General features: G+C 43.7%; 1 protein-coding gene across 2 annotated transcripts in view; it reads left to right on the top strand.

The window, feature by feature from the left end:
* Window positions 1-13773, top strand: part of RICTOR (RPTOR independent companion of MTOR complex 2) — a 1615046-nt gene that overhangs the window by 582501 nt on the left and 1018772 nt on the right. For both annotated transcript variants that reach the window (XM_069627164.1, XM_069627163.1), the window contains exon 16: window positions 7751-7851. In XM_069627164.1, coding sequence (XP_069483265.1) covers window positions 7751-7851 — 101 coding nt within the window. The remainder of the gene's footprint in view (window positions 1-7750; window positions 7852-13773) is intronic.

Genomic DNA, 13773 nt, shown 5'->3' with positions numbered 1-13773 from the left:
CACAGAGATTTACAGTTAAAGTATTCAAATTAACTCTTACACTCAACGTTTCTTGAATACACAATTATTAATTTATCAGTTAGAATAAGCCTTCTTCAGAATGGAGCAATATAAGAGTAACTCTCAAAATACACTTCATGAAATACACACTCTTAATATCTCTAAATCAGATTTTGGGATGGCCCACTACCTACACCCTCAGGTGACTTCAATTGCTAGGGTGCTGGGGACATTTATATATCACTGTTGCATTTAGAATCGTATAGTAATAAGTTAAAGGAAAAGATATTCTTAAGCAGGCAAATACTTTCAGATCCCCCAATTAGAGTCATTCAGTAGAAGATGCTAAGCCAAAGTCAGTAGGCAAACGTCTATGTAAGCTGAAGCACTTCTTTGTAGGTAAGTAGAAAGTCTTTGCACAATGTTTTAGAAGTCTTTGAAGAAAAGAATCAAATGTAGGGCCACAAGCTGATTAGACTTGTGAGTAGTAGAAGATGCAAGCAACTCTACAGTAAGAGGTAAGTTCTCTCAGACTTTTTACAGTACCTTAGAAATGAAGAGAAAGATGCAGCTGATGACTTCTGTTCCTGTGCATCTCTGCAGATCTCACTGTTCCTGGGCCTCAGTCGTGGGGAAAAGAGGGAGGACGTCGGAGGACTCCTGCACTGGGACGGTCAAAGCTTGCAACTGGCAAACTTTACATTCAGTGGCTGTTCAGTGTTTCAGCTCCTTGTGTCTACTGCAAATAGCAACACCGCAGTTCCTGGCTGTCGAGATGGACTTCCCTTGCTTCTGGGGTCTCGCACTCTGTTAAGGGGGCTCAGGCTCGGTCAGTCCTGCTTCCTGGTAGTTCGGAGGATCAGCTTTTGGCCAATTTAAGAACGCACACAAACTGGTGTTACTCTCCCTGGATCTACGGTTTCCAGCAGCAACTCTGTGGAAGATCAACCAGCTCTGAGATGGATGTCCAGGTGGCTTACTTTGGAATTGATTGGTCCCACCAACTCAAGGGGAGAAGTCGCCTTTGCAGGGGCTTCTGTTGATGCGAACTTGGCGTTTCGGCACTACAGCAGGGCTTCTCCAGGCAAACCAACGGTCTAGGAGTTGCAGCAGGCGTCCTCTTCAAGTTCTTCTTTGGTTCCTTCGTCCAGTGCTCGACTCTGCCTTCCAAGCCAAAAGACTTGCCTTTTAAACAGTTCTCTCCCTTTCATTCCAGCCTGCCTGTCACGGTGGCTGGCCTTGCAGGCCAGTCAGCCAGCCAATCATCACAAAGTGCATTTGGGTCTCCTAGGAGACTAAGCACAGGAAGCTTCGGGCACTTCCCTCACTTCCTGCCTACCCCAGACACCCTGGATCCAGAGGCGGGCTTCACTCGTGAATCCCACCAAAGGCAATGTGAACAATGGGACCAAATCTCAAGGACATTTCCACAGAGAAATGGCGAAAAAAGAAGACTGGGGCCATTTTGACAAAAATGGTACCCTTGGGTTCTTTACTGCAGCTGCGAACGCAGCCCTCGGTAAATTCACACCACGGTAGTTAAAGCGAAACCACTGCCATCAGCCATTCAGTGAGGAAAGGGTAACATAAAAAAAGTTATATGAGAAGCTAGAGAAAGGGGGATACTAGATAACCCGTCCAGCACCCTATTGTAACATAGTGTGTGCTGTTTCTTGAAAGTTACAAATGTAAGTAAAGTAAATATTTACTGCTCTTGGAAACAGTTTATCCCAGAGAAGGTATTCAAACCTTTGGGAATTCTGAAAGACTTCCCTGTGCCACTGCCCTGAATACGTGAGAGAGTGGGGAAAAAAGGTCTCGCTCTCTCCAGGTTGACAAAAAATCAAGTCCTGAAAATCCAGCAAAGTTGCTGGGGGTCCCTAATGTGGAGGGAATTAGCACATTTCTGAGAATTCTTCTTAACAGAAACCTGCATAAAAGGCCAGGCTTTTTGATTTGAAAGGCAGAGTCGACCACTGCCGAAGGAATCCGAAGAACTTCTTGGAAGAGACACCTGCTGCAACTCCTGTACCGTTGGTTTGCCCGTGAAGCTCTGCTGCTGTGCTGGAGCTCCGAATTCACCTCGACTAGAGAAGCCCTGCAAGGATGACTTCTCCCCTTGAGTTGGTTGGACCAATCCACTCCAAAGTAAGCAACCTGGACATCCTCTCGAAGCTGGTTGAATTTCCACTGCAGTTGCTGCTGGAAACCATAGAGCCAGGGAGAGGAACACCAGTTTGTGTGCGTTGCTTTTAAGTTGGCCAAGAGCTCCAGAAAGATCCTTTGGACTCCCAGGAAGCAGGACTGATCGAGCCTGAGCCACCTCAACAGAGTGCTGTACCCCAGATGCAAGGAAAGCCCATCTCGACAGCCAAGAGTCTGCAGTGTTGCTATTTGCTTAGACGCGAGGAGCTGAAACCGCAAGGTGCCACTGAATACAAGTTGGTCCTTTTCTGTCGCTGACCGCCCTGTTGCAGTGCAGGAGTCCTCCAGACGTCCTCCCTCTTGTCCTCACGACTGAGACCCAGGAACACAGGATCTGCAGAGCTGCACAGGAACAGAAGCCAGCCACAGCCCTTTTCTTCTAACCAAAGGTACTGTACATTCGAAGAGAATTTACCTATTGTGTAATCACACGTGTTCTCAGTTGAGACTTGTTGTGGTTGCTCTTGTAGAGTTGCTATCAGCTTCTTTTCCTAGCAAGCCTAATCAGCTTGTGGCCATTCTTCGATTTCTTCTTTTCTACAAAGACTTCTAAAACATTGTGCAATACTTTTACCTACCTGCAAGAAGTGCTTCATCTCACCTAGACTTTTGCGCAATTGACTTTCGCCTTGCCTGGCTCCCTGAATTACTCTTCTTCCCTACATTGTGTTTGGCCTTCCTTCTCGGAAGGGGTTAACTAACTTTGCATTTTTTTTTTCAAAAGTACTTACCGGTTTCAGAATATTTGTGTGGTCTCTTGTTCTGTTCTAATAACCTGTTTCCCCGACATGCTCTTAAGTCTAATTTTAAATGCAACCAGTGGTATATTAATGTCCACAGTGTCCTAGTTACTAAAGTCACCTGAGGCGTAGGAAGTGTCTGTGTGCCATCCCAAAAGGGTACTTACTGGTTTAGAAATATTAAGTGTGTGTATTTTGGAGTGTATTTGTGTGTTACTATTTTATATTGCCTTTCTGGAGAAGGCTTAATCTAACGGAATGTTAAATTAATAATTGTTTAATCAAGAAACCTTGTGTGTAAGAGTTTGTTTGAATACTTGTCACTGTGAATCTCTGTGTACCTCCCTTACAGCTCACATTGACCCTTCTTGGGATACGCCTGGCTGCTCAACACACTACCAACCTGTGTAGTAAAGCATTATACCAAAGGTTGAGTTCCTATAGCCAGGAGGTCAGGGTTGTTGTAGTGCTCCCAAAGGGTACTGCATACAATCTTGCCTAACACCAGCTATAATAATACTCAGTGGGATGAAATGCACAACTGGATTCAATCCCCAAACTAATTAGGTCCCACCTACTCACAATCGCTACAAAGGGGAAACTGGTAGCTTAAAATATTTAGAAAAACGCTCTAGATTCAGCAGACACTTCTGGTAGCGTGATAGCTGAGGGCACCTTGCTCAAACGCCATTCATGGCATCAGGATTCAGGGTTTAAACCTGAGACTGAGGCAACCTTAATAAACATGCCCATTGATGATTTGGTCCTCTTCGGGAAGGTAGTATACGATCAGAAACCACCAGGAAGGCACATGAGACCCTAAAAACACTAGGGTGAATTTCTAATGAACCCTTTATCCATCGGGGCACCTTTGATACACAGCGTTCTTTTCGGAGCCAATGTTTCTCAAGGGCCTCAGTCTGGCTTTGGGGCCTCCCCATCTTCTTGTTACAATCCCCAAAACAAATCTGCCTCCTTTCAAACGTATCCGCAAAAAGGATTTAGGGAGAGGTAAACGTCAAAGCATAGTTGTAGCAATTAAAGGCTCTGCTGCCCCCAACAGGAAATGACGTGTCAGTCCAATTACCCTCCCATTCTTCCCTAGTAGGTGCCGCAGAACATCAGATCGCTGGGCACCAACAACCATGTCAAGAGGTTATTCAATAGAATTCCTAGAACACCTCGCCACCATCCTCCTCGGTCAAGAAGAAAGTTGTCAGATTATCACTTGATTTTGCAAGAAGTTTTAACACTACTACAAAAGGGAGCGATAGAGCTGGTTCCACCTCTGGAAGAAAACCAAGGTATTTATTCAGTGTTCTTCCTTGTTCCAAAGAAAGATCTAACGATGCATCCCGTCTTAGACCTGCACCCTGCAAACATGCATGTCAATCCACATCAATTCATGATGCCAACGCTGCAGGAAGTTATTCCTCAACTAAAACGGGGGATTACACGGCGACATTAGACAGTATTTACAAAGGCCCTTTCGGTAGTGACTGCGCACCTACGGATGCAGTCCATTGTAATGTACCCTTACCTAGACGACTTGCTAATAAAAGAACACACCTCAGTTTTGTCAGCAAAATACTCAACAATCAATCAATCTGCTGTTTCAATTGGGCTTCTTCATTAACGAGAAAGTCCAGTCTAGTGCCCAGTTAAGAAAAACAATTTCATGGGGTGCTAATTCAAACAAAAGACTGCCTAGTCTTCCCTCCAACGAGAGGGTGCAAAACATGCTATTTCAAATCCCTCAATACATAGCTGGTCATTGGGTAACTGTGCGAAAGGCTTTGTGCCTTCTGGGAATGATGGCTTCCTTCATTTACCTTGTGCTGTATGCCTGGTTCTGCATGCATCTAATGCAAGAGTGGCTAATGAAACAATGTTCGCAAGCAAGCGGTCTGTGGGACGATCTATTTGTGGTTTCACATCTTCTGGTTCCATCTCCGCAGTGGTGGACTAAGAAAAAGCTTTTAAAGGACAAGTTGTTCAACACCCCAGCAATCGAGGCCACTCTCCCTACAGATGCATTGCTAGCAGGGCGGGGAGCTAATTTTCTCTATCAGACTGCACACAGGGTGTGGACACAAGTATTCGCCAAAAAACATATCAACCGTCTAGAATTGCTATAAGTCTTTAAAGCTCTACAAGCATTCAGACAGCAGCTAGTAGAGAAAACAGTGCTCATACTAACAGACAGCACCATGCTCTAAACAAACGAGCAGGGAGGCGCACACTCCTCAGAGCTGTTTTAAACTAGCGCACATTTGGCTGTAGGCACTAAAACGCATGTTTCTCCTAGCGCAACACGTTCCAGGGGAACACAATTCTCTAGCAGGTGTACTAAGCAGAAGTGCACAACTCCTGTCAGAACATAAGTGACAGTTGAATACCAACGTCCTACATGACGTCTTCACAAATTGGGGGTTTCCAGACCTGGATCTCTTTGCTACACAATAGAACACACAATGCCACGACTATGCATCCAAGTTTCCCCAAATCAGATTAAAGGGGAACGCTCTGTTAATGAACTGGTCTGGGAGATTTGTGTGCACCCCTCCCCCCCCAAGCTGCTGCATTGTTAAGGTGTCTGTATGCAATTTCTTCTTCACTGCCGATGTACTGTGTGGCTGAGCATAGTACTTACCTAAAGTCTTTTGTCGCTCCTGTGTTGTAGCTGAGTGGGTGATTTGTGTGTTTGGGAGTTCGCACATACCGCTCCCCCAGGCCTAACGCTGGAACGCACGTAGGGATCCTTCTACCTTCAAAAAACCCCTACCATATCCAAATATTGCTTGCTAATCTATGAAAAGCATGTGCTTCTAAGCAGATCCACAGGCCTCAGAAGGCATACATTACTTACCGGAATCCTATTTCTGATGCTTGTTTCTGCTTTGATTTACATGTGCCGCCCTTCCCCCCCTTGGAGTTGAAGGTTCTAGGGTAATCCTAGATGTTTCACACCATCACAATTTACCTACTCTCCATGCATACTCTGCATACTCCTTCATGTCAGAAAGAAAACAATCTGAGGGACTTCGATGCCTGAGGGATCATGGGTACAGTATATGTCACACTAGGGATAATATAAACACGCCCAGTCGACGTCCATTTTCAAACTTTGAAAACATGTGCAATACTCTGCATCTACCACTAGGTATCGGCCTAGGCAAAGCATGTGAATCTAAGCAGATACAATCATCAGAAATACGATTCCACATTGCATCAGTTTATACTATATGCATTGAATTAGGTCTTACATCATTACATACCTTACTAAACATAAGTGTCCTATGCTTGAACGTTTATAAGCAGATGGAAAGGCATATAAATGAATTCATAGCTATAGAAATAAGGGTATACGCTGTGACCATGTTTAGAACATGTAATGATAACGTTAAGGAATTCTGTGAGACTATTGGAACATTACCTGGCAACAGGAATATCTCTCTCTCAAAAAACTTTTAAGGATATGTACTGCAATCTATCGATGGCTCGTGGCTATAAATGTGCGCCTGATTATATCAGGCTGCATCCTTATTTATTTAAAGTCCCTCCTAATATGAGGATAAGTTCATTTGTCATTTAGGTTGAATCAGCTACCAATTTTAGAGCTAATGTGAACCAGATCAAAAATTGAGGGAAATGCCAATGTTGCGGAACATGTAAAAAGCAAATCCATAACCCAATACCCCTTAAGTTGCTGAGATACTTTGTATATAATATAGAATTGGAACTGATGCATTTTGGATACAATGTATTGTGGCCAAGCAAGTCATTGATTATTGCTTAATGATCTTCTGATAATATATACAGAATAGTTTATAGAATGTTGAAATGTAGTGTACATTTTAGCTAATGTAATATATTAAATATGTAAATGCATGAATATATCTGTGTTTTAGAGAAATAGTAATTTCTTTCTTTTAACTTTTATATATAAAACTAGTCGAAATGCCTGTGTACACAGGCTAACGTGCATTACGTAAGACGTTTTCAGAGTGTAAATATAATATGTTGTGTATTTTAACGTAATTTAAGATAACAGAAAAAAATAAGTGAAGGATCTTGCTCCTTTTACACGGAGGAGTAGTAACTTCAAACAAAATCTCACAGTATCCGTTGAAAGTTCAACATAGTACATGTAATTGGTGTATCTGCTCCTCATTGTCTATGATTCTACATACGTGTTTTGGACTCAAATATATAATGCTGAGGGATGTCGGAGTAATAAAATTCACGTGCAGCATAACTCGAAGTAGACATAAGATCATAAAATAAAGTGAATTGAAGTCAATGTTTAAAAACTACATGAATATTATTGGTATACATAACAAGAAATATTATAATGAATAATTACATAATACTTGAGTACGTTAAAAAAAGTCATTAATTTTGTTAGAGGAATAGTGCTTAATCAAATGAATTTGTTTTTTGTAATGTATATATTTTCTTAGTTCATGTAACTTGTATTATGCTGTTAGCCCTGTCTTGTGCCTTTTCTGCAGCTAATTGTATGTTAGCATTGTTGAAATACACATTTTGTTCACCTGGAAGATGAACTTGAAGTCCTATTGTTGTATGCACAAGGCAACAGCTCCCTTTAGCGGTGAGAACAGGCGGGCAGGGCGGCTTCGGACAAACATCTATGTTGGCCTTTTGATATGTAGTATGATGTGTGAAAAGTTATTGTAACCATAACGCACGAGTGAAAAAAGGTGACTGGCCATATTTACAAAATTTTCAAAAATCATGTAATTTTTCAATTAACCTTTAACCTGTACTTTTTTTCTTTCTAGGCAAATACAATCCTTCCACACTCTCACAGTCACCATTTACACTGCTTACCAACGCTTATGAACATGGCAGCATCCTTTGATATCCCGAAAGAGAAAAGGCTGTAAGTGTGTGTGTGTGTGTATATCTATCTATATATATAAATATAAATGTATAAATTTAAATAAATTTCTGAGGCTTGTGGATCTGCTTAGAATCACATGCTTTGCATAGGCCTACATCTGGTGGGTGCTGCAGAGTATTGCATGACTTCTTTTCGAAGTCGAAAACAGGACATAGAGGGGCATTCCGTAATAGTATCCCTACTGTGACGTGTGCAGTACCCATGATCCTTCACGCGTGAAGTGCCTCAATTTTTTCCCCACCATTGGGTTGGTTGCATTACATGGAGTTCTTCAATTAGTATAATCTTAACTTGTGATAGTGTTATTTTATATAGAAATTGTTCAATTCAATGGGTTTCATTGATATCAACTACTTGGGCCCTGCGACTTGGTCCTAAAACCTTTATTGGTTCCATGTCACGCTTATGAGATATTCGGAGGGAAAAGAAACCCAACCTCCGTTCTAAACAGGCTTACTTGTTTCTCATAAATTACTGAGCCCCACTTATTTTTAACTCAAACTTGTTCCGTTTAATTTTATAATGACAATCTTGTGAAAGTGCCCATATGGATAACATGTGCTAAGGCAACCCGTGCCTTTCTCAAATCTGGGCAATAGTTATCTCAAAGATATACTTTTCTTTCCCCACATGAATACATTCATTAGTCAGTCCATCAGCTGCAATTCCCAGGGTTTAATCCCACCTCAGAAATCAAGTAAGTAGGGGCTGTGTCTCTGTGCGTTGGCTTCTGCTTTGCATAGGCCTACATCTGGTTGTTGGTGCAGTGTATTATATGATTTCTTTTCGAAGTCGTAAACAGGACTTCGAGAGGGGGTGGCGGGTTTCCGTAATACTATCCCTATTGTGACGTGTATAGTACCCATGATCCTTCATACGTGAAGTTCCTCATTCTTTTCCCCACCATTGGGTTTGTTGCATTACATGGAGTTCTTCAATTAGTATAATCTTAACTTGTGATCGAGTGTTACTTTATATAGATAAATACTTATACTTTGTTGCAGTCCTTCTCACCGAACCCGCTCGTCGGAGCCTACTGTTTGGCGAGCCAATCACCACACGCGGCTCTGTAGGTTCCAGAGGATCAGTGCTTGACAGCCTACAACATCTACAGCCTTCGTCCTACACAGTAGGGCGAGGAGGGGAAAAGATATACACTTCTGTATTTTATAGGAGAATGTCTCTATATTTCCCCATTAATATCTGGCTCACTGCCCACCAGTTTCAACCATGGTAAATACTCCATTGAATGTTTGCCCTGCATGCAACAAAAAATTCCTCGAGAAAGATACACACGACGGGTGTAACTGTCGTCCAAGAGACCAACAGGAGAATAGATGTTGAGCGTGTAAGCTCCTCAGATCTAAGATTCATAAAGCTAGACGGTTGAAACGATAGTCTGCTTACGCAGTGCTGCCTGAGGCATGCGTGAAACACCCTGCCGGCGCCAAGGAATCCGTGGCAGAGCAGGATAGTCTGGGTAAGCAGGATAGTCCGGTTTGTCCCTAGCAACACTGAGGAGACATCCTGTAAGTAAACTGTTAAGTCGTTTTTCTAAAGTCCAGCTATTTAGGACTTTATAAGACTCTCTACTTTGCAATACAAACTCCATCTTCTGGTATAGGCCTGTACCACTCCATATAAGGGTAGTAATAATGGCAGAGTAGCCAGACTTATTTTAGAAGGGAGATGGGGATATAGAAAGGTACACACATCTTGTAGCATACATATGGTCCAGAGAAACACTTATGCACTCTGGTATATGGAAATATTGGTTTATTATATATGTATACAGGGGCAAAGCGAAATCTTCAGAAAGGCAAGTACTATCACAATTAGCAAACACAATTTAAAACCAATCCAATACTACTGGTAAGTAAACCACAGTGTAACGAGACTTATAGAATGTCAGTATGCAATTCAAGTTAAGTAAAAATCACTTTGTAGTAACCTTTGTAGAATATTCTGTTTCAGGAAAAACATGAAGTTACAAAACCAACAGAAACAGGTAACCACTTTGTGAGCGGAGGCTAGCACAGGGGCAACGTGCTGGTCTTAGAAGCAAGACCACGCAGAGCAACAGAGGTTTGAATCGCGGATCCATGCTTGGAAACGAACTCTGGTATTATACTTGCATTATAAAAAACAACTTAAAATAAACAAACACTTGTTTTACCCTCTTTCTTTAGAGAGGCCTTATGCTTTAGAAGTCCTTTCCTATCTAGGTATGAGATTGTCCGAGTCAGAGGGGGACACCGGGCATCAGTGGCCAATTGTAGGCAGAACAGGATAAGGCACAAGCTATCAGAGTTCCAGAGGATTCTTCTGTAACAAGTGCGTACTATGCTTTTTGTAGGTAAAATGTTTTCAGGGACTTCATAGAAGGCTGTCACACTCACCTGCGTCTCTGCAAGAGCGATGGACGAGCCTCCCTTGACCCTGAGTCTTCACTTCCCCTGTTTCACCCGGATGAATACCTGTCAAATAAAAGGTGTACACTGAGAAATGAATTCACCGGATTCCCCTGGGCCCCTTCCCTTCTCTTTACTGTGTGCTGTGATGTCCCCCTATGAGCTTACCTTGATCTTTAGTATGGTGTGCACTCCACCCTGCATTTGCAGGGGCGCGATTCACTCATGTGATTGTTGGCAATGCCTGTAGGCTGAGTTCAGATGCCAAACGCTGTTTTATGCCTTCACAGCGAGGCCGACAGTTCAAGACGCCAGTTTCTTCACTGGCTAGAAAGTCCTTTCCACAAGTGAACGTTGCACGGAGAATGTTGAGTGTCCAAAATTGTCCGTATTGTCTTTGTTTGCCTTTTTTTGTGGGTGAGTAGCGCTGCGTGTAGAAGCTAGCTCCTGCTAGGTTTGCGCAGCGCCTTCAATTGGAGCGTGCCTGGTAATGTCTCTCCCTTTCCCTTGCAGGAGAAATTATGTGGTATTAGTGCCTCGAGTCCGGGTTCAGCGCTACTGGAGATTTAGTGGTTCGGTAAGTTTGCACAGATGCTTTTGGTAAGTATGCACCACGTAAAGAGAGAGAGCTCAGTGAAATAAGTGTCTGTGTTATTGGAGCGAGCGCAATTAATAATGTCTCTCCTTTATTACAGGGGTTTGTGCACTTGTGCAACTAACCTGGATTCCAGCATCGCAGGAAGATTCGGTGAGTATGCGCAGCATTACTGATGTGCGCGTGTTAACGCTGTTCTTCTTTGTTCTTACAGGTGCCGGTGTAGAAGTCCCCTCTTGAATGGAGATAGCTGCGGCGTGGAGTAAGAAGCAGGTAAGCTGAAGCTGAATGATCCAGAGCGGGTAAGCAGAAGCAGGATGATCCAGAGCGGGTAAGCAGGATGATCCGGAGCAAGTAAGCAGATGCTGGCTGATCCAGATCACGGCAAGTGTGTTGCTGATACAGCTCAGAGTAGGCAACATGAAGCACTGGAAGAATCTTCGGTGTGGTTTATATAGCCAGCCACACCCAAACACTAGAGAGCTCATGAGTTATCATGCACTTCCTGTTTGGCAACAGGAAGTGGTAACCAGGAAGTTACTACAAACACTAGGAAGGAATGAAAGGAGGGATTTGTTGTTATGGGTTCTTTGTGTGCCTATGCCAGGCCTGTCAAGCCTCCACCCAGCTTGCCTCGACTACCTGCCCGATACCCACGACAGTCTTCCCCCTCAAGACCCCTCTTGTTCTAACCTTTTGTCCCTTTTTCTAGGAGCTCCAAACTCGAGGCGGGCGTGGCAGAAGACTGGATGCAGACTTGCAGGCACGGTGAGCGTTGCATTGCTGGATGCAGAATAACGCAAAGCGTGTGCTGCTCTTCGGGCGTGGTTTAAATAGCTTCCAAAGTAGTCCCAGGTAAGTATTCCTCCCCAGCCCCACCCGAGTAAAAAAAATAATCCCTAGCTAAAGTAGTCCCTTCCAAGCCTTGTTTGGCTTGGAGCTCTTGCAGCATGGTCTGCATCAGGTATGTTTGCAGCATAGTCTGCATCAGGTAAGTTTTAATCTATGAGCCTGGTGCCATAGGCACCAGGACTGCACCCAAATAGCCCCTAGCAGGCGTTGTTGGGCTTGTTTGGGGTAACTTGATGCCTGCTTCCGGGGTTGCTGGACTTGGTCTGGATCCCCGGGGGCAGGCATCATGACACCCACTTGATAATCTGGGGCTTTTTGTTGATGGCGAACAGCGTTTCTTTTTTGTGTTTCTTTGGCTTGCTGTAGGTTCCTGCTGGCTTCTCTGGCTGCTTTTATGATGCTGGCATCTAGATTCTTTACTGCAGGCGTTTCAATTTTTTCTGGCGGATCGTAGACCGACATTCTGGGGTTTCGACCATATATGGTAAAGAAGGGTGTTGCTTGGGTTGATGAATATGTGGAGTTGTTGTAGGCATACTCTGCCATCCATAGACTTTCTGTCCAGCTTTGGCTTGTTTGGTGTAATAGATAGCGCAGATACTGTTCCATGGTCTGGTTTGTGCGTTCGGTTTGGCCGTCCCTTTGAGGGTGGTGACTAGAAGTCAGACAGACTTCTACTCTTGCCAGGGCACAACATCTTTTCCAAAAACGAGATACAAATTGGCTGCCTCTGCCAGAAACTATTATGGTAGGCAATCCATGTGACTTGATGATTAGGTCTAGTAAAACCTGCACCAGGGTCTGAGCTGAGAGAATACTCTTTAGAGATATAAAATGGGTCATTTTGGAGAAGAGGTCCACTACTACGAGGATGGTATTATAACCTGAGTTAGGAGGTAGATCAGTGACGAAGTCCATTGATACTGTGTGCCAGGGTGCTGGCGGAATGGTGATTGGCTGAAGGAGGCCGGCTGGTTTTTGCCTGGATGTTTTGTATTGTGTACGCACCTCACAGGTGCCAATATCTTCTCGCCAAGTTGGCCACCAATAAGATTTGCTTACTTTCTTCATGGTTTTAGCTATACCCGGATGGGCTTCTAACAGCGAGTCGTGGTAGTCTGATATGATTGCTTGTTGCAGATCCTTAGTGGGAACGTAGAGGCGTTTTTGGTCATATGGTAGTTTGTCTTGAATGGTGAACTGATCTCCCTTCGTGTCGCAAGCCAGTAGGTCTTCTTCAGACATATTTTCTTTTATTGTTTCCTGCAGAGTATTTAACGGCGATGGGCCAATGCAGGTGCCGAGAATTTTATGGCTGGGATATGATCTCCACCGGTTTAGGGCCATTGTAGACTTCCTCTTCTGTGCCAATGCGGTATAACGCATCCGCGTTCCCGTTCTTAACTCTGGGGCCGTAGATGATTACAAAGTCATATTCCATTAAGGATAGGTCCTAACTGAGCTGCCTAGAAGACTGAGCTTTTGCAGAGCGTAAGTTTTGCAAGTTCCGATGATTTGTTATTATTGTGATGGTGTGTTTTGCTCCTTGTAAGTAATGTTGTCATTCACACAGTGCGCTTTTGATTGCTAGGAGTTCTTTCTTGGAAATTGCATAGTTTAATTCTGCTGGGTAAAATTTCCTTGACCAAAAGGCAATGGGGTGAAGGCATCCAGTTTCAGAATTTTGTTGAGACAATACGCCCCCATGGCAATGCTTGAAGCGTCCGTTTCCACGATGTACGGTAATTCGGGCTGTGGGTGTTGCAGAATTGGGGCTGAGGTGAATTTTTCCTTGAGAGCTCGGAACGCTTCTGCCACTGGTGTCCATTTAAACTTTCGGTGTTTGCGCAGCAAGGACGTTATTGGATGTACAATATGTGAGAATCCTGGTATGAAGCGTCGATAAAAGTTTGCAAACCCTAGGAAACTCTGTATTCCCTTTACAGACGTGGGTGAGGACCAAGTGAGGATTGCCTCCACTTTTCTATTGTCCATCTTGATCCCCTGCGGTGTCAGTACATATCCCAGAAACTCCACCTCGGT

This window comes from Ambystoma mexicanum, chromosome 6p, assembly GCF_040938575.1.
Source record: "Ambystoma mexicanum isolate Mex_15411 chromosome 6p, UKY_AmexF1_1, whole genome shotgun sequence".
Classification (NCBI taxonomy): domain Eukaryota; kingdom Metazoa; phylum Chordata; class Amphibia; order Caudata; family Ambystomatidae; genus Ambystoma; species Ambystoma mexicanum.
This window is presented reverse-complemented; position numbering and strand designations above follow the sequence as displayed.